Source organism: Rhinichthys klamathensis, unplaced genomic scaffold (assembly GCF_029890125.1).
Source record: "Rhinichthys klamathensis goyatoka isolate OS25496 unplaced genomic scaffold, OSU_Roscu_1.1 h1tg000201l_1, whole genome shotgun sequence".
In the NCBI taxonomy this organism is placed as follows: domain Eukaryota; kingdom Metazoa; phylum Chordata; class Actinopteri; order Cypriniformes; family Leuciscidae; genus Rhinichthys; species Rhinichthys klamathensis.
This window is the reverse complement of record NW_026606727.1, coordinates 916,311-934,977: the sequence shown is the minus strand read 5'-3', so window position 1 is coordinate 934,977 and position 18,667 is coordinate 916,311. Positions and strand designations below refer to the sequence as shown.

At 36.8% G+C, this 18,667-nt stretch overlaps 1 protein-coding gene across 3 annotated transcripts; it reads right to left on the bottom strand.

Annotated features, from left to right (window-relative positions):
- Positions 1–279: 279 nt before the first annotated feature.
- On the bottom strand, positions 280–17,448 carry slc12a8 (solute carrier family 12 member 8). 3 transcript variants are annotated; one of them, XM_056263200.1, is made up of 14 exons: positions 17,354–17,448; positions 15,757–15,831; positions 15,445–15,591; positions 15,087–15,278; positions 14,758–14,989; positions 7,145–7,258; positions 5,891–5,978; positions 5,247–5,334; positions 4,369–4,515; positions 2,394–3,039; positions 2,216–2,307; positions 2,001–2,118; positions 1,516–1,576; positions 280–600 (listed from the first exon to the last, which is right to left on the bottom strand). In XM_056263200.1, exons 2-14 carry the CDS (start codon positions 15,796–15,798, stop codon positions 429–431), a joined length of 2,139 nt encoding a protein of 712 aa, XP_056119175.1. In that variant the 5' UTR covers positions 15,799–15,831; positions 17,354–17,448; the 3' UTR covers positions 280–428. The 3 variants fall into 3 exon arrangements, with proteins under 3 accessions (XP_056119175.1, XP_056119178.1, XP_056119177.1); XM_056263203.1 differs by having other exon boundaries at positions 15,445–15,558; XM_056263202.1 differs by lacking the exon at positions 17,354–17,448 and adding an exon at positions 16,102–16,180.
- Positions 17,449–18,667: the final 1,219 nt, after the last annotated feature.

The following is an 18,667-nucleotide window of genomic DNA, read 5'->3' as shown; positions in this document are numbered from 1 at the left end:
TCTTACCTAGAAAAATTTTGCATTTTATTGATCAAATGTTTTTTTTTTTTTTTTTTTTTTGCATTCAAAATTAAATTGGAGGGCCCAAAAATTGGAGAGTGCACGTTCCAGTTTGGGTGGACATGATGCTTCTATCTGCTACTCTCTTATGAACTCAATGAAGTTGAGTGCCCATGGTGCATATTAAACCTTAAACTTTGATTGCACATTCCCAGTTTTCAAACAAACATTATTAGCTTCCTTCAGATTTTCCAGGAAAATAACACTTCCAAGTCCTATCTGACCCAAGTAGCCTACTATCTGACAAATGCAGTAAATAAAAATATGTATTTCAAGTGATGCTCAGTTCAGTGATCAGTCAAGATTATTTAGTCCCATGTGTCCACTGTTTCAGTCCAGCTGGTTAGCAGGGCACAGTTGTTACATGCTCAGTTGGACTGAGGATGGACCATCTTGTCTGTGGTGGTGATAAAGGAGGAGTGATGGTAACGATCACGGAGGGCAAAGTCTGCATTTTCCTCTGTCAGCTGCCTGGTCTCCATGCCAACAGCTGACAAAGAGGGTGTCATCACAATCTGGTCCTGAAGGGCCCCATCTCGTCTAAGAAGAGAAGACAATGATTGGTGAAGTGAGGTTCAGTTTTGTGTATAATATAGTTCTTCTAATCGCATCATCCACACCACACTGAATTCTTGCCACATACCCACGTAACATTCATTTGTTTAGAAGAGCTTCATTTAGTTTAATTTTCCAGTTTTGATTGAGGAACTAGCTAAGCTTAAGAATAGCATCATTAATCAGAAGACATTTAAAGATTTTCCGAAGAGCAAGAACACAATAGCTCTGTATTTATCTTGTTGTAACACCTACTCTTATTGTCAGCCTCATGTCACAACCACGGGCCGGCAAAAAAAGTTTATTCACTGACCATATGATGCATATCACAAACAAAGAAACAACCCAAAAGTAATGAGTGGCTGGCTCTTCACAACTTCCGGAAGTAAGGGGACACAGGGCTTTTTTTTACAATTCCATATGAAATTGTGCACATGAGCACTTTTAAGGAAGAATGAATCACTGCAAAAGTTTTCAAGGACAGTGGCATTAAAATAGTAACACATTTGAAATATTTTATTCAAGGCACCTAGTATCAAGTTAACAAGATATCCATAAGCAAAACGGTATACTCTGATTGGTGTTCTGGGGTGTCTGAAATAATCAGTACTTATTTCTTTTGGATGGACAGAAATTCTGATCTTAAAGTCTATACAGATTTTCTATTTCCTAGTGTTCCGTGTTTTCTATAAAACTATTAGTGGAAATGCCACGCCATTATTGTGGTATTTTCTGTATCAAGTAAACCGGCCCTTAAACATCATGAAAAAACATGTCGATCAGACTGTCTTTTCCTGTCTAAGTGGGTGGTTCTTGGTCACACAAAGCTGAAATAAGGACCACACTTAGTTGAAAATGAAGTCTTCCTAAGTTCCTACACAAGAGTATGTAACATCATACCTCCCCAAATTATGTAGCGAGGTCTTGAGCCACCTGAAGAAACTGAAGCGAGCTGCTGCACCTGTAGGCAGAGAATGTAACTTTATATATTCTGACAAGAAAAATCATTTAAAGTCACCATAAAATCAAAATATTGCAGTGTTTAATACAAATGATTCATCTATGCACATCATTTTTTTGTGCCCTCATAATCAGTCATCAAAATATTTCTCTTCTCTGATGACGTTTACTGGTGCGAGGGCGGGACAAGCTGTCACTCACATGAGATTGCAGCAATAGCAAATGACAACGATACAATGAATTCCTAATGGACAAATGCCTTTTAAGCTCTTACTCTTAGACCCAAATGCACATATTTGGCTGAAATAAGCTGTGTGTAGCAGCCAAAGTGTTTAGACAACTTGCAGTTTATTATGAGCAAGTAGGGTTACTTCTCAAATTTTCCAAAGATTACTTAAAACAAAATAAAAGTTAGGTACAATTACCTGTTGGCAACCCTGGGCTTGTTGTTCCAATGTAGAGAAAGAGGATAAGGGCGACTGTAATGTTGATCAAGGCGTACATCCACTGGATGACAAACATTATTAAAAAAGAGCACAATGCCTAAAGAAAGATAAAAACATCTTTAAAAAACAATTGACTATTTCTATATTTAAAGAATTGCTTTCAGGAAGCACTGGATATTTTTTGCCGAACTTACACCAATTAATGCAACCCAGTGATTGCAAAATCTGGCATAGACTGAACCTTGGATTGATCTGATTTCTGATCCTTCAAGAATTGTTTCTGAACCTGTGAATTAAAGGTACTTAAGGAGAAATACAGATTTTGATCACTATATTGAGGTGTTATGTAAGGTTTTGTAGAGAGTTACTTACCATTCCTCTCTATCTGCTCTCTTGGGAGCTGTTCAAGTTCAACTGGGCCAGAATTAAGCAAAGACTGTTTCCTCTTGGCTCCTGCTGTAAGGTCAGACTCCATAAGTCCTATCTGGCTACTGGCATCATCCTCTAATCCAACAGCTTGTTCCAGCTCCCTCTCCTCTTTTCCTTTATCTAATGGTCCATTGCTGTTTAAGTCCAACCCAAAACTGTTCATCAGCGTTTCTTTAGCTGGAATCTTTGACTTCCTGCCCCGGGCCTTGGAGGCAGGAATAGACACTCTCTGTTCTTCAGCGGTGTCTGTGCTGGGCAATGGAAATATTTGGTCCATGTCTTTGGTGAACTCCAGCAGTGTGCCGTTCATAGGGTCACTGATGGCTCCACTGCTGCCATAATGGGGGTGAGTGCTGGACACAAGTGATCTTCTGGAGCTCGACCTCCTGATCAGCGTCTTCCTTTGCAGGACCTGCAGCTCATAGGTTTTCACCACACAGAAATAGCAATAATCAATTATGCTGTAGGTTAGCATGAAGTTGATGGTGACAATGGGAGCCAGTTCATTGACCTGGCCAATGAAGATAAAGGCCATGGAGATCAAGCTGGTCAGACAGATGGCAGCCACAGGTGTCTTATTGGGCCCTCGCTGTAATACATAAAGAAATGGGAGAAAGGTATTTCTATGGCTGTTCCAAAACCTAGTGAGCTAAATGTCTACAGCATACATAGGCAGCTACCTATGTTCTAACTTCCTATGTGAAAAGCATAGGAAATGCAATTGATTACAATAGATTTTGGTGTTAACATGTTGCTAAGCTAAGAGTGCAATACTGTAACAAAATAAAAATACAAAGATATTTTGAGTTAAAATATAAATTTTATATTGAATGATTTGTAAATATGTCCGCCATCTTTAATCGCAATGCATTATGGCCTTAGATGGGAGCCTAATCATGCAGTCTACCTTTTGCAACAGCCTTTGGGGTGGCAGCATTTCTATATAACCTTAAAATGCCATCTACATAGGCAGTATCAATCTAATGAATGTATCAATCTGATAACTAGGTTTCAGAACAGAGTGTGGATATAAAAAAAATATTCATTCTTTTATTTAGTGTAAAGCAAATAGTCAGTGACCTTTGTTGAAACATTTTGTATAATTCACGTCTATTAAAACATCACATCTAATTCACATTATTGTTTTTTTTTCTTAATTAAAGCTTTTATAAATAAATTGCAAGGGTGCATTATGGGCTTTATTAGTTTGGCTCCATTACTCTCATTTCATTCACACTCTTCAGGTTATGTAATAAGTGAGTGGAAGCATCCCAAAAAAAAGACAACATCTCTCATGTCACCTCAGACCAGTCATTATTACCCAGATCCCATAAGTCTCTGGGATCAGGTTGCTACTGCTACTGGCTGGCACAGCTCCAGATACACCAGGGTTGGTCTTCTCTGTGCTTCCTGCGTTTGTTCTGGGACTTTGATTCAGGGCTAGATGTCTCGGGAAAGCTTGTAGCCCATAGAGAGGGGTCAGACAGAGCTCAGGCGAGGGAAAGGGTGTGCTGTGCTTTTGAAAGCCACAATTGTTACAATTCATTCCTTCGCATTTTTGGAGCGTATTCGGGCACACTATAATTAGGAACTTATCTGTAAAGCTGTTCAATGAGCGTAAAAAAGTAAACAATTCATTAAAGTGGCATGAAAAACAAATGTTTAATTTCACTCATTATCCAAAGTGCATAATTAATCTGTTTGATAATTTATTAGTATCTGAAAGAACTCGCTATATGAACATCTCTGATTTTCAATTGTTTTATATTCACAGAACAGATTGATTAGCATTTAAATAAGAGGAATCTACAGAATGAACCATTGTTTAGCATAAAACCACACTGATTATAATGATTATAAATGATTATAATGCACATTATAACCACATTAATATGGTTATCTCCCTACAAGCACCCACCCCTTTTCCAAGAAATCCAAGAGCTGGGATGACTCTCTCCTGAGCGATACATTGGAGGATCCTGGGTGCACCGTACAGGCCGCCCATGCAGGAGGCGAGTGAGGAGATGTAGAGGCCCAGCAAAAACAGGAAACCAACCAAGGAGACCTGGGAAAAAAACAAACACAGAGGGGAAGAGAGTAAAGGGGGCTCCACCCAGCTCTGTTCCGCTTGGCCAGACTGAAAAGTGCTTATAATGTGTTGAAAGTAAATCAAAAAAATCATGTGTAATCTGACAGAAGCCATAATGAGAGAGTGGGCAATTACAATAATACAGTATGATTATGTGTATGAAACCGCAGCTTCTCTAACACAATATTATACTGTACGAATGCACCTTTTTGTAGATTTAATATAAGATTTTATATGCATTGTATTGTATGTAATGATAGTAGCTGTGGTAGAGTGTTAACCCCCACACCACCACAGCCCACATTAAGGAACAGCTGTGGGTCAGCCACGACCAGGCTTCAGGCTTACACATTCATAAACTATGTAGCTTAGCTCAGCAGTCCACTGTAATCTTTGTTGACTGGCAGCTGTGTGGCTATCGGGCCAAACGACAGGGTATGTGCAAGGTCAGTGCGCAACTGGGTTTCATTCACATTCAAACATTTACACCAGCTGTAGCATTTAGAATGACCTCAAATGCCTCTGTTAAGAGGGCCTGCACATGAGAGGAATGACATTAGCATGACAATAAATGCAAACATAACATTTTATCTGTGAATAATGTGTTATTCTCAAGTCTCACATTCAGCTGAGACAATGAGTCTAAATAAGTGGAAAAACCCATGGAAGATGGCCATCCTTTGAAGCCTGCAATAACATCAGATTACCTTTTCCGCTATTAAGAAATCATAGCGCAGCGCCTCTCTGGTGCAAATGGCTCCCAGTAAGAACACAAAGACGAGATACAGGAACCACCTGCAGATTCCCACAATACACAAGAGTCAGAGTTGAATTCATTCTATTTATAGAGAAAATATCTAACAAGAACTATCATGATTTCCACCTAAAATATTAAGCAGCACAACTGTTTCAACATTGATGATAAGCATTTCTTAAGCAGCAAATCAAATTAGAATGATTTCTGAAGGATCATGTGACACTGAAGACTGGAGTAATGATGCTGAAAATTCAGCTTTGCCATCACATGATTAAATAACATCATATTTAAATTTGTAAAAAAAATTCACAATATTACTGTTTTTACTGTATTTTTGATCAATTAAATGCAGCCTTGAGAAGTCTCTTCTTTTAAAAATCTTAAAAGATTTAATCTTACCAACCCCAAACGTATATATCACATCACAGTATCACACCCTGTTTATGCAGTGCATGAAGAAGGCTCATTGTGATTCTGTTTCTCATATTTTCATTCTAGAGCCTGCTCTAAAGTATGTGTACAGTCAATACAATAGAGGCTATAGATAAACAAAGGAAGAATTAAAGATTATTTCTGTGGCAGACGAACACATACGAGATGCAGACTGCGGCGAGAGTTCCCACGGGGATGTTGTGCTCGGGCCTCTGGAGATCTGAGCTCATGTTGAATCCCGCCATCACACCTACACACACACACAGAGGGTTACTGTGAAAACAAGACTGGAGACAAGGGGCTATTCAAAACCTGAACAGCAGATAGATTTACATATCAGAGCTCACTTGAAACACCTTCCTGACTTCTAACAGGAGCGAAAAGGAAACTTTGATCACGACTGAACAATTCATTTGAGCAACACAAGGCCCTAATCAATCTTTCAGTCTTTTGCATGAGGCAGGTTTGCATTATGTGTGGCAAAACAAGATGAGAATGGAGTGGGAAATATGGGTTTCTTAAATTTTTTAATTACAAATTTTTTTTTTTTCATTTTTAAATTGTCTGTTTATATTTAGTCTTTTTTGCCTCTGAAAATAGGAAAGTCATAAGCGTCACGAAAGTGTTTTACTGTAGGTTGGGATCACGACATAATGCAACTTGCACTTATTAACAAATTATGTAAATGTTAAAAAATGATTATGCTAAACATTCACCACATTTTATACCATTTCTATATTATTCTGCTTTCTAAAGTTTGGTCAGAAATCATGATAATAATTGGAATTATTTTATTCTATTTATTCTATTAACAGTAGGAAAAAACATCTGCATATAGTTGTATAAAAAAAATGTTAAGTTTTAAACCCCGATATTTTCTAGATTTTTTTAGCAGTTTGTTTCAACAAAGGCCAATTATTTAATTTTGGAAACAATTATTTAATTGTGTTGTCTTTGTACGATCACACTTCGTATTTCTCACACAATATAAAGGGATTTTTATCTTTTTAGAAAAATATATATTCTGCCTTTAAATTTTAGGAAGAGGGTTTGAAATCCCCTGTCCCAGACCAACTTTTCAAGCAGACTTTGGGTGCGGCTTGCTGGCACCCTAAAAAAAACCCGCATCCAGTGACACCATGCAGGCTCAGATTGAAACCTCATTATGCAACAAAAATGTGTTAAAATGAGATGAAAATTTTCTGACATGAAAAATATTTCTGGGAAGTCTGCATACTAACTAAATCAAACCAGTCATTAACGTACAGCTGCAAGTATTTGAGGCTACTCAAGTAATTTATACAGGCTTAAACTTCACTTATTGCAAAAAATAAATTCTCATATCAGCACATTATCATTTAATCAGTGGTTGTTATATCACAGTTATGCTTTTCTTGTTTACGTGTGTAAAGTCACCTGTCGCCGCAGGAAAGAAAACCCCAAACACGGTGAAGAAAGTCTCGCCAGCTGTGTAGTCTGGAAGGGTGTTCTTACGCAGTAGTTCCTCCGAATAACCAATGAATCCATGCTCTGCAATAAACATATCCAGCACAAAACAATGTTAGGAAAGACTGTTTATTACAACCTTCAGTCTGCCTAAAGCATAACTGAGTGCTTTATGGAAAAAGTCTGCACTGACACAATGATAAGAATCAGATTCATCTCTGAAATGCCATAGTCTCCACTGAGTATACGTAACAGACATTACACACACAAATCCTTTCCTGTAAATTAGAATCTTTGTTTTTAACCAAAAGGAAATATTTGGGCCTTTTTGAAAAATCAGACCGATCAGTCTAAATATTTCATAGCATTAAAACCAATTTCAAAAAACTCAACCATCCTGAAGGAGAATTCATGTTTACGCATCTGCTTAAAACACAAGATTGAATCATGTGGTGATGACATTTACAAGAAAACATTCCCCTGTGCAAGACCACAAACTGCAATCCATCACATACAATATTGATTTATCGCACACCGATACAATAACCCTTTTCACCCTGAAATCAAAGAGAGTGGTTCCATGGGGTACTGTGGGACAGACATCTGGTTTGAAATATTACAGTTTTAGACTCCATAGCCATGCACAGGCAGAGCCCCAGGTGTCTGCGGCTGACCGTCACCACCCTTTATGTAACAACCCGGGGGGACAGACGCCCCGCCAAGATGCGTGCAAACCAAGGGCTGGCCTTTTTCTTGGGAATACATGCCAAGTTCAATAGTTCTGCGCCGAGGACATGATGGAGGGAATGCTGGACTAAGCTCTGGGCGTGTTCACAGGCAAACAAAACAATCCAAGAACAGGCGCCGCAGAACATTTACTTAAACAGTACTGAGAGATATCACTATTCTGCTGAACCGTCACACAAGAGTGGGATTTTCACTCAGTTATTAAAGTCTGGATAGCACTGACGCTGTATATTTCAGAAGGTTTGTAATACAAAATCGAAGTATGGAATGCAAGTAATTGTACACACAACTACACAAACTTTGTACACTTTTGTCCAGTTACTTTCATTCCATACCATACAGTACATACTTTATAGTAAATAACACAGATACAGTAGATGGCTCTTAATAGGTTAGTTCACCCCCCCCAAAAAAAAAATCCTGTCACCATTTACTCATCCTCACATCATTCCAAATCAGTATCTCTTTCTTTTTTGATTGAACTCAAAAGATAAAAGTAGATGATTGAATGTTCAATTTGCTGTTTGCCACCTAAAAAAGGTCATCCAAAAAGAACAAAAACAGCACCATAATTGTAGTCCGTAGGATTCATTGGCTATATTCCATGACTTCTAGAGTCATACAATATTTTGTGTGAGGAACAGTCACAGTAAATTTTTCATTAATAATCTTTTCCTTTGCTCCAGCTCTCATCTCATTTATGGATATTTAACAAAGATAAAGCAGAGAGACTTTTATTTTTCAGCAAATAATGGAAAGAATTTTGTTTTCTGTTCCTTACACAAAGCTAATATATTACTTTAGAACAATGGTTCTCAACCTTTTTGGTTCTGAAACCTTTGATTATCAAGCCAATATCAAGCCACCTCTTTAAAAAAAATTTTTTTTAAATCATCTTGAGGCCCCTTAGTGGGCCTCAGCCCCCTGATTTAAAAACAATGCTTTTTAAAATGTTGATTATAGTGAAAATTTACTACTTTTAGGATACTTTTATGGTGCATTCCTTTTTGGAGCTTGGCAGTACCAACAACAATAAAAACAATCTCTGTCCACTTTCACTGTGTGAAAAAGCAGGTCATGCATTCTTCAAAACATCATATACAACATATTTTTGTGTTCAAGTAACGAAAGAAAGTCATTCGCTTGGAACAGGGGTGAGTAAATGTAGATCATTTTAATTTGGGCCGGACCTATACTTTAATCTCTCTCTTCTTTTTCTTTTTTCTGTTTAAATTTATATAATTAATAGATGACCTATGGACAAACATCAACAGGGATGTACAAGACAAAACACAATGCAACCGGCTATTTGGCCTTAGAAGCTGATAATTACATTGTCAATTAGAGAGTCAAAAGGTTACAGTAGAGTACAGGAGAAAGAAAGTTGGTGGTGAGTTGGGGAGGGGATAGGTGTCACCTCTGCGGAGACAAGGCCAATCCAGAGAGAGATCTACAGGGTCCTAGCTATGCAAGAGCATGAGCCATTTCCCTCTTGGTTATCTTGTGATGGGAAAGAATGTGTTCTCTTGGATTAATGACATGTTTATCCAAAAGGAAGTCACCACCCTTTCAGAAGCCCTGCCTGTTCCTAGTCTTCACAGTTTCTTGGCTACAAAGAGAGAGAGCTAGACAGAGTAAGACACAATAGAGATGATCAGGAAAAAGAGGTCTCTCTACCTCTTTCTCCTGATTATCTCTATTGTGTCTCTATAAGTGCATAAAGAAAGTGTAGGTATATGCAGCCTTAGAAATAACAGATATAGGCCCGGTTTCACAGACAGGGCTTCGGTTAAGCCAGGATTAGGCATTGGTACAGTTAGGACATTTAAGTAGCTTTTATAAATGTGCCTTAGAAAAAAACATTGCTGTTGTGCATCTTGAGACAAAACAATGGCACTGACATTTTAAGATATGTCAGTGCAAGTTGCTTTTAGTTAAAACAGCTCAAACATGCATTTCAGTCTGGAACTAGTCTAAGGCCTTGTCTGTGATAGCAGGGGCATAAAGTACCCCAATTATAATATACAAGTACGAAAAAAACAATACATCCTACTTACAATCACATCATATGAATTATTTTGACATAAGTACCTTAATTTATTAATTTAGCAAAAGCCATGTTAAGCTGTTTTTGGAATAGCAAGTGGAAAAATAAAAGCTTTGCATCTCTTTAACTAAACAACCTTCAGTTACAATACCATTCAAAAGTTCAGGGTTAGTAAGATTTATTTTTTAATTTTTTTAATGAATACTACTATTCTACAATATAGCATCAAATTGTTCAAAAGTGACAGTAACAACTTTTATTTATTTGTAACAACAAATAAATGCAGCCTTGGTGAGCATGAAACTTTCAAAATCAACCCCCAATTTTTTAACAGTACATGTAACAGTGTGGTGTCAAACACCCCAAAATATGAAATCGCATATATTGTGACTCATGCCAGCCAGAGATAAAAACATACTTCTTCATATACGCATGAATAACAGGCCATACAGTGGGACAAGAGCAGGGGCGTTACTGTTGTCCTCCCTGCCACCTTTCTAAGCAATTTGATTGCAGTTTGGATATTTATAGTGAGAGTCCTTCTGATCTAAAGATTTGGAAGAGGAAGTGATGATGTGGATGCTGCTAGTGAAGAACTCGGATCTACTTCCTGCCTGCTCTTTTGTCTCAGGCCAAAAATGTGGGTGAGCCCGGTCAACACCCTTAACCCAAAACTATGAGCGCATGTCAGTTTCCTGTCCAACACTGAGCTCTTAAAACGAGTGTCTTTGAGTTTAGAGCTGAGGAAAGCAGAGCAAACCCTACAAAACACAAAAATCATATCTTCATAAAACGAATTATGCGAGTGAAAATCAAGCCAATTCTGATGACCATAAAGAGATAAATAAGTTAAAGGATTCAGTTCTTGCAGGATTTCATTTTTTCATATAATATAATTGTTATATTCCAGCAATATCTTCCCACCAACAGAATTTGCAACAATAACACCGTCTACAAGTCTTCGGTAGGAAATCTCCTCTTGTGTGGTAACAGGCAGGAGGAAAGGGACAGAACTAGGAGGTGCTCATTTTTTTAATCTAGCACAAATGCTTTCACCGCAATGGTATGAACACTCTAGAGGATTGTGCTCACATTTTCTTCATCTTTTCCAGCAATAACATTTTCAAATGATTTGACAAAACACTGAAGAGTAGGTAGCAGTATTAAAAAATCATCACTCTTCTCCCATTCTGGCTACATGAGCCTAGGCACACTGGTGCCCAATGGTAGATTGGATCATATCCTTGACCAAGAATTATTTCACAACCAAGATATGTGCTCAGCCCCTAAGCTTTCTTCAGCCTTTCAGTCCTTAAAGGAATACTTCACCACCTTAAAAAAAACTATGTGACGACCTCCTTTATCCTTCAAATATCCTTTTCAAAAGAACATGAGGATTGGGACTTTCAGGCTCTAAAACATCAAAAAGCACCATAAATGTATTATAAATTATGTCCATATGACTCGTGCATTATACGTTTTCTGAAGTCATACAATACCCTTTGTGTCAGTAAAAATAGGCCTAAATAATAATAAAAAAGTCATTATTCATGGTAAAATCATGAACAAAGAGATTCAGATCTTTTCAATGAATCATTTAATAACGTCCACAAAACTGATCTGAATGATTCATTCACAAATCAACTGATCTGGTTCTTGAGTTTAACTTGAGTTTTCATTGCAGTGATTACCTGCAGGCAGAGTTGGGGGGGGGGGGTCATATTTTCTCATTTTATTTGTCTTATTTGATCATTTTTGTGCAGAATGAGTAAATCTGTTTGTTATAGGATGCCAAAAATATGGACGCGCTGGGATCTCTTTATCATCACGGTTATGAAGCTTTCCTTGTGCTGACCACCTGGCCTTGACTACGTGATTAACAGCATTATCAAACTGTAAACACATCTGCACAGCAGCTCCTTTTTCCTGCCAATGGCAGGTAACCCGCCCATACGGCGCCCGGCCTAAACCGTGCAACCCCCTGGAGTTGTGCCAATGGTGAGGTCACTTTATAACCACAAAGCTTAATTGGAAAAACATGGAGGAACCAGCACCTCCTTATCCCACTGCCAGTGCACACTGCAGCCCAAGTCCAGTTCCTAAAAGAGATCAGAGCAAGATGGCAGCCGCAGTAGCAGCAGTTAAGGGGTAATGCCTCATTTCAGTCCATTACACCACAACGTCTAACTTTCTCTGTAGAGAGAGAGAGTGAGAACACCATCTTTCCGAGAGTCTTGCCTCCTCTCTGGACAGGAAGTCAGTAATCAGGAGAACAGGAAGAGTTGGGATGGATTTCCTGCAAACCCAGTGTGAAAGTACATACTGACCTCGTCTGAAGTGGGCAGCCCAAAAAAAAAAAAAAAACATTACAATGGACTAAGAATGCCTGCATACTTGTCCTTAGAGCAAGTGACTATTAGATATCTCACATAAATTGTTGCAGGATGATGAGTTGCTATTATACACCTATATAAAATTGGACTAAGTATACCCCTAAGATTGTCTTATAAAAGAGATTTTAACCGCTCTTACGATTTACATATATGTGCTCACTTCATGCAATTAAACTAAGTACAAGCAGATTTAAATGCCCTAAATATATGAAATGTGTGAGAGAGCTGGAATTTCTATGATTATACTGTAGCTTGGGAGATCTTTAGAAACGGGAACTTGGCAACACATCTAACACAACTCATTCTTGTTAGACTATAAGCATTCTCCATTTCATTAAGACATGCTTTTAGTTGAAAACAAAAAAACACTTAATGCTAATTAAAATATTTTCATTAAATTATATATTATTTTAAATTAAATGTAAACACACACATACATATATACACATTTTATATATATAGTAGATACACACATCTACATATAGTTTTATACTATATATAGTTTAGCCTTGTGAGGTCCAGGTCAAAGATGACTAGATGACAGTATATAAGGGGAAAACATATCATTTCACTTTTCTTGTTCCTTCAACTTCCATATTATGATTGGTGTTGGAGTTCTATTATTGTGTTTATTTTAGGAAGAGACCCTGCACTCCATAGTGGCCTTGTGTACACCTCCCAGAATATTCAGGGCTGTTGAAGGTCTAACTAGCTTACTGCGCATACTGTCAATGCCAAATCACAACCCAGAGCTGGTATGCAAAATCTTGGACTGTTTGTCAAGCCTAAATGGTTTTATGGAAATTATGAACCTGATAAATAATAAATAAATGTATATTGCCATTATTATAATACAAATATCAAAACAGCTTCTTCTTTTTTTTTTTAAACACAGGATAGCATTGTTTGGGTCTTGGGACAAATGGCCACATTTATGTTACCCTGACACCTATTGGACAGTTGTTGCAAGGACATGTGAACTCATAATTTGAGTTTGTATGATCAACTCAATAATATACAGTATATGCATTGTTATTATTATTATTATTATTATTATAGGCATTATTGAACAACATCATTGTTGGGTTAACACAATTTAATTATTTAATTGAGATGTACACACGTTTAGTCGGCTAAAGTATTCATCTCAAAATGGCCAAATACTGGCTGAGCACCAATTACCATTTTGAATAAGAGCTTTGAGGTGAGAACATATGAGCAATATCTACTGTCACATATAATATTTAAATAGAAATACACTATTGTTCAAAAGCTTGCTTGGTAAGATATTTTAAATGTTTTTAAAGAAGCCTCTTATTTCTCTTATTTTTGAAGAAGCCTCTTATTTCTCTTATCTTAAGCCTCTTATTTCTCCAAGGCTGCATTTCTTTAATAAAAAGATATAGTAAAACAGTACTATTGTGTAATATTAAAAATTTAAATATAAAATATTTTTATATATTTTAAAATGTAATTTATTCCTGTGATGGCAAAGCTGAATTTTCAGGAGCCATTACTCCAGTCTTCAGTGGCACATGACATCATTCTAATTATGTTCATTTGGTCCTCAAGAACCATTTCTTTTTATTGTAACAGTTGTGCTGCTTAAAATGAAACTGTGATAATAATAAAAAATTCCAAAGAAGTTTCTATTTAAAACAGAAATGTATTGAAGCAATCTAAAATTTAATAGATTGCTGAATAAAAGTATTGGTTTCTTTCAACAAAAAAAATCTTACTGACCCCAAACTTTTGAACAGTAAAATGTATATATTCTGTCACTTGCGAGCTGCATTCAACTACTTTTCAGCTACCCCAATAAATGCATATAACACACATAAAAAGATAGAAATAAGAACTTGCGAAACAAGAGAATAATAGAAATAAGAAAAATGTATGCTGGTAAAAAAAAAAAAAAAAAAATTTGGACACTCCAGATTTAGTCCAGCATAAAATGGCTTGAACTTGTATATCCTCGTCTGGCAGGTTTGCCAGGAAATGTGAAAAGAAAGAAATGTCAATATAAGAAAGGCGGGTACTGTTTAGTAGGGTCTGTGAAAACAACACTGCAGGGCAAGAATCTCTTCTTAAAGCACTACTTTATTAAATGGAAACCTGCGGTATAGTCAAAATGCCTGTTAAAATGAGATTTTATGGTTTTATTTAGCATTTTAACATATAAATTAACTTATAAAACTGTTCTAGAAGCTGATTATTTCATTAAGCTGAATATAAGCAGATTTATTTTATTGGCGACTAATTTTATTAGACTCAATGGGGGATCTATGGTGTTGGTTAAACACAAAACCTAGCCATACCTTAAGATATTTAGTAGGTGTTAAACTCAATAGTCCTGGTTTATCTCATTGCAAATGACCCCTGATGTCAAAGCTTACCTGGATCTAGATGACTAAATGTCCCGATGACAAAATCCAGAGTGGACATAGCTAATATCCCCAGCAGAACCAATTGAAGGCGTATTATCCATTTCACCCCGGCCAGGTTAATTCCAAGCAGGCCAACCAGAACGGCCACAGAGATGCCCCTCACTGCCCACATGCTATGTAAGCTTAGCACCTGCGCTATGGACTCTGCGAAACCAGTGACGTACATCGCTCCAGCCACACACTGCCAACAAGACACATGACTGTCACCAAACCTCAAAACAGTTAACGGATCACGCACTGTATATGCAATATAATTAATGTAGACATGAGCTGCTCACCTGCCCAAACACATACAAGAGTCCCACAGTTCCTCCAACTCTCCCTCCTAGCACAGTGGAGATCATGGAGTAGACCCCACCGTTACCCACACTGCAACAGTCACACACACCGATACCTGACATCACCGTAACCACAGCGACCAATACCACCATGGACACCAGAAGCATGCCCAGCAACACACCTGTGTTACCCTAGAGATGATCATATGGGCAAAGACAAGTAACATTTCCATTGGATGCTAATTTAATAGAGCAAAAACATGAGATATGTTCCAAAAGACTGGAATATCCTTTAAAAATAGATTCTCTAAAACACACACAACAATCATCTCACAATCTGTAATAAAACATAACTTACCACAAGCCAGCCAGTCCGTAAAAAGAGCACCACCCCAAAAATGTTGATCATGCAGGTAGTGAAGACTCCATCCCAGGTGCCGAAAAGAACAGGTTCCCAGACGAAGAGCTGCACCTTCCACCAAGGTTGAGCATTACTCTGTGAACCCTACACAAACCAGTGTCACTCAAATCTAAATAAGTCACCATTAATGTAAATTCCACCACCCAGTGTAAAAAATAGTAGGTCCCAAAACGTATGGCTTTCCATTTATAGCTAAACTTTTCCATTTATTCAATTTTTATGGAAAAAATTTTACAGAATGGGCATTACCTGTGCGTCTTCATGGAATAATTCTTGAACTTGAGGACTCATTATCACTCTTTAGCAAGATTACAGTGGCTGGATCTGAAGTAAAGTAAAGTAAAGTAAAGCAAAGACTTTGGTACAGTAAATGCAAAGGCAATTTAACAACATTTGCCAACTAGGCGATGGCCACGTAGGTTAGATAGGCTACATTTAAGCCAACAAAAGCTGTCTGTTAATAAGTGACACCTTGGGAACTATAAATAATCGACAGGCAATTCATATTCAGCATTTAAACAACATTTAAATTCATTAAAAATAAAAGGCAAACAAAGTATGTGAAGTTCAATGAAGTTTACGTGACAAACTTACTGTAGCCTAGTTCTGGCTTTGTGTTTGTGTTGTTCTAAGTTATCCAGTGTATAGCTCGTTGTAAAGTCTATAAGAAACGCCAGAGACTAACGGATATTATGCTGTTTTGTGACATTGTTGAATTGTAAATTTCTTGGTTATTGACAATAGCGCACACATTATTATTAAGCTTTTATTTAGATAGGGACAGATACAAATAACATAGGTACACTTTAACAGTGATCTGATGCATGTATCAATGTTTTTAGCCAAAGCTAATTTACAACATTTGTCCCTAGAAGGGCTTTTTGGTAAAATGTAATACATGCAATACAATATGTAAACAATGCGATAAGATATGGGCTTTTTGATAAATGCAATACCAGGATAAGAATAGTAGCACAAAAAAAAAAAAAAAAAAAAAAAAATATATATATATATAAATAATACAAAAGGAGCAGAGTCAACAAGGACTAAATATGTGAACAACACTGTTCCTGAATTAACCACAATTTGGTTTGTTTTTTAAAGATATCTAATGTCGGGATGCATTTCAGATGATCTGGCAGAGAATTCCACAATTTTGCCCCTTTCACTGAAACAGAAGCCTGAGCAAATGATGTTCTACAAAAAGGGATATTACAAGTGACTTTAAAAGCGGATCTGGTCGGTCTAGTGCTTTGTCGTCTTATTATTATTTTGCAAAGCGGTAGTGGAGCAACATCATTCAAACATTTGAAAATCAGCTTAACCAGATGCAGAGAAATAAAGTTAACAAAATTTAAAATCTTGTATTTTGTTTGAATTTGACAGTGATGGTACCTTATTCTCTTCTTATCCAAAACTTTCAAGGCTCTGTTGTAAAGACACTCTATAGTTTCTACTGATGATTGATGAGCTTGAGACCATGCGGTTATACCGTAAGATATATGTGAAAGAATCATAGAATTAAAAAAGGTAAAAGCGCAATCAAGAGTAAGACAATTTCTAATCAGCTTAAAGCAGCTCAAATTGGCCCTAATGGTTTTATAGATTTTCTTAATGTGACTTTTGAAATTCAGCTGATAATCTATATTTATTCCAAGATACTTCACTTCGGGTACTTGCTCGATTAGTTCACCCTTAATTTTTTATGTTCAAAAGTTGTGCTGGAGGTAGTTTTCGAATAGAAAAACAGATAGAGTTTGTTTTTTTAATATTTAAAGTTAAATGAGATGATGTTAGCCAAAATGATATTCTTTCCAAGTTAGTATTAAGTTTGTCAGCCACATACCTGCAATGGTGCTATGCTCCCGGATGCAACAGCAGGTGGAGAATGTGAGAGAGGCACGAGCACACCTGAGTAGTTGGGTGGTCCAACTCATTTCCGTGAATCGGTTCTTTTGAACGGTTCATTTAGAACAACGGTTTCGCGTGGATCCTATTCTTTTACGTAAACTTCCGCGTAAACATTATTCCAATACGATTTATTTTTAAAAGTTTCGCTTTTTGGTTATTGAGGTAACTTACTTAATTGTGCCCCATTAGTTAAAACCTCGGTTTATTACATTGGTCTCAGCTCATTCATGGTTCTCTTGAGGGAATAGCCTACAAACATCACAGGTTTCTGAAATTGATTAAAGTTAATTCGTTTAAATTGAGTTTAAATGTATTTTTCCCAGACCATGACAGTGTTTTAGCATTTAAAATCGTTTGATTGATTATTCCTTTAACAGAAATGTATAATTATTTAATATAGCTATGCCAGTAAAGTTGAGTAACTAACAGCTGTCTGTGTGCCACTGTTATTATTGGAAAATGCTACGTGTGCAATAAACGTCATTAAACAAATATGTTCTATCAGCGCCACCTCAGGTCAGTGTACCTCAATGTTTTCGACTGCTCTATTGGAGCAGGCATTTCCAAATTGACATTTTCTGTGATCATTTCTATAACCAGCTAAGAAACATTTATTATATAAAGTCAGCCTATTAAAATCACTTTAAGGTATGCCTACTCTTAATTTTAGCCATGTATACATAAATGATTTAACACCATTTTAAAACCCAGCCTACATTTTTGTGAGCGTGAATCTCAGAGGTGGAAATGTGCTAAAAGTCATGAAACTGTCACAATGCAATGTGGATTAAGACGCAAGGAAATACCACTCAACAACTTGATGTATTTGGAAATTTAATATTACACAACAAGAGGCACGCAATCAAAAACATCCAATCAGAACTTTTTCTCCATGTCTTAGGCAAAGTACTGCATTAAAGTATATTCTATGGGAATAATTCGGCTACAATAAAATGGATACATATAAAAAATATAACCAGTGTACAAAGACAGTCAGAGTACATGCACTCCCCAATAAAATTAAATGTCTAAAACTATTAAGAAGAGCTCTCTTACTAAATAAAACCATTCAGTTTTCCAGTCGAATTAAACTTGAAAGAAAACAATCATCCACCATCTGTAACACCATCAGACTTTGATGCTCAAAATACCTAATCAATTAAGAAAAACAGTCATGTGTCAGGATATGGATATGACCTTTTACCAAAAGCAATTGATCTTACAAAACACATCACACAATTTACTAAAA

Excerpts from the sequence above, each read along its gene's own strand:
- slc12a8 (XM_056263200.1), bottom strand. The coding sequence starts at position 15,798 with ATGAGTCCTCAAGTTCAAGAATTATTCCATGAAGACGCACAG. Across the intron at positions 14,990-15,086 it reads TCTTGTATGTGTTTGGGCAG|TGTGTGGCTGGAGCGATGTA; the intron begins GTGAGCAGCTCA and ends TCTTGTTGGCAG. Across the intron at positions 5,335-5,890 it reads CTCGCCGCAGTCTGCATCTC|GTGGTTCCTGTATCTCGTCT; the intron begins GTATGTGTTCGT and ends GGGAATCTGCAG.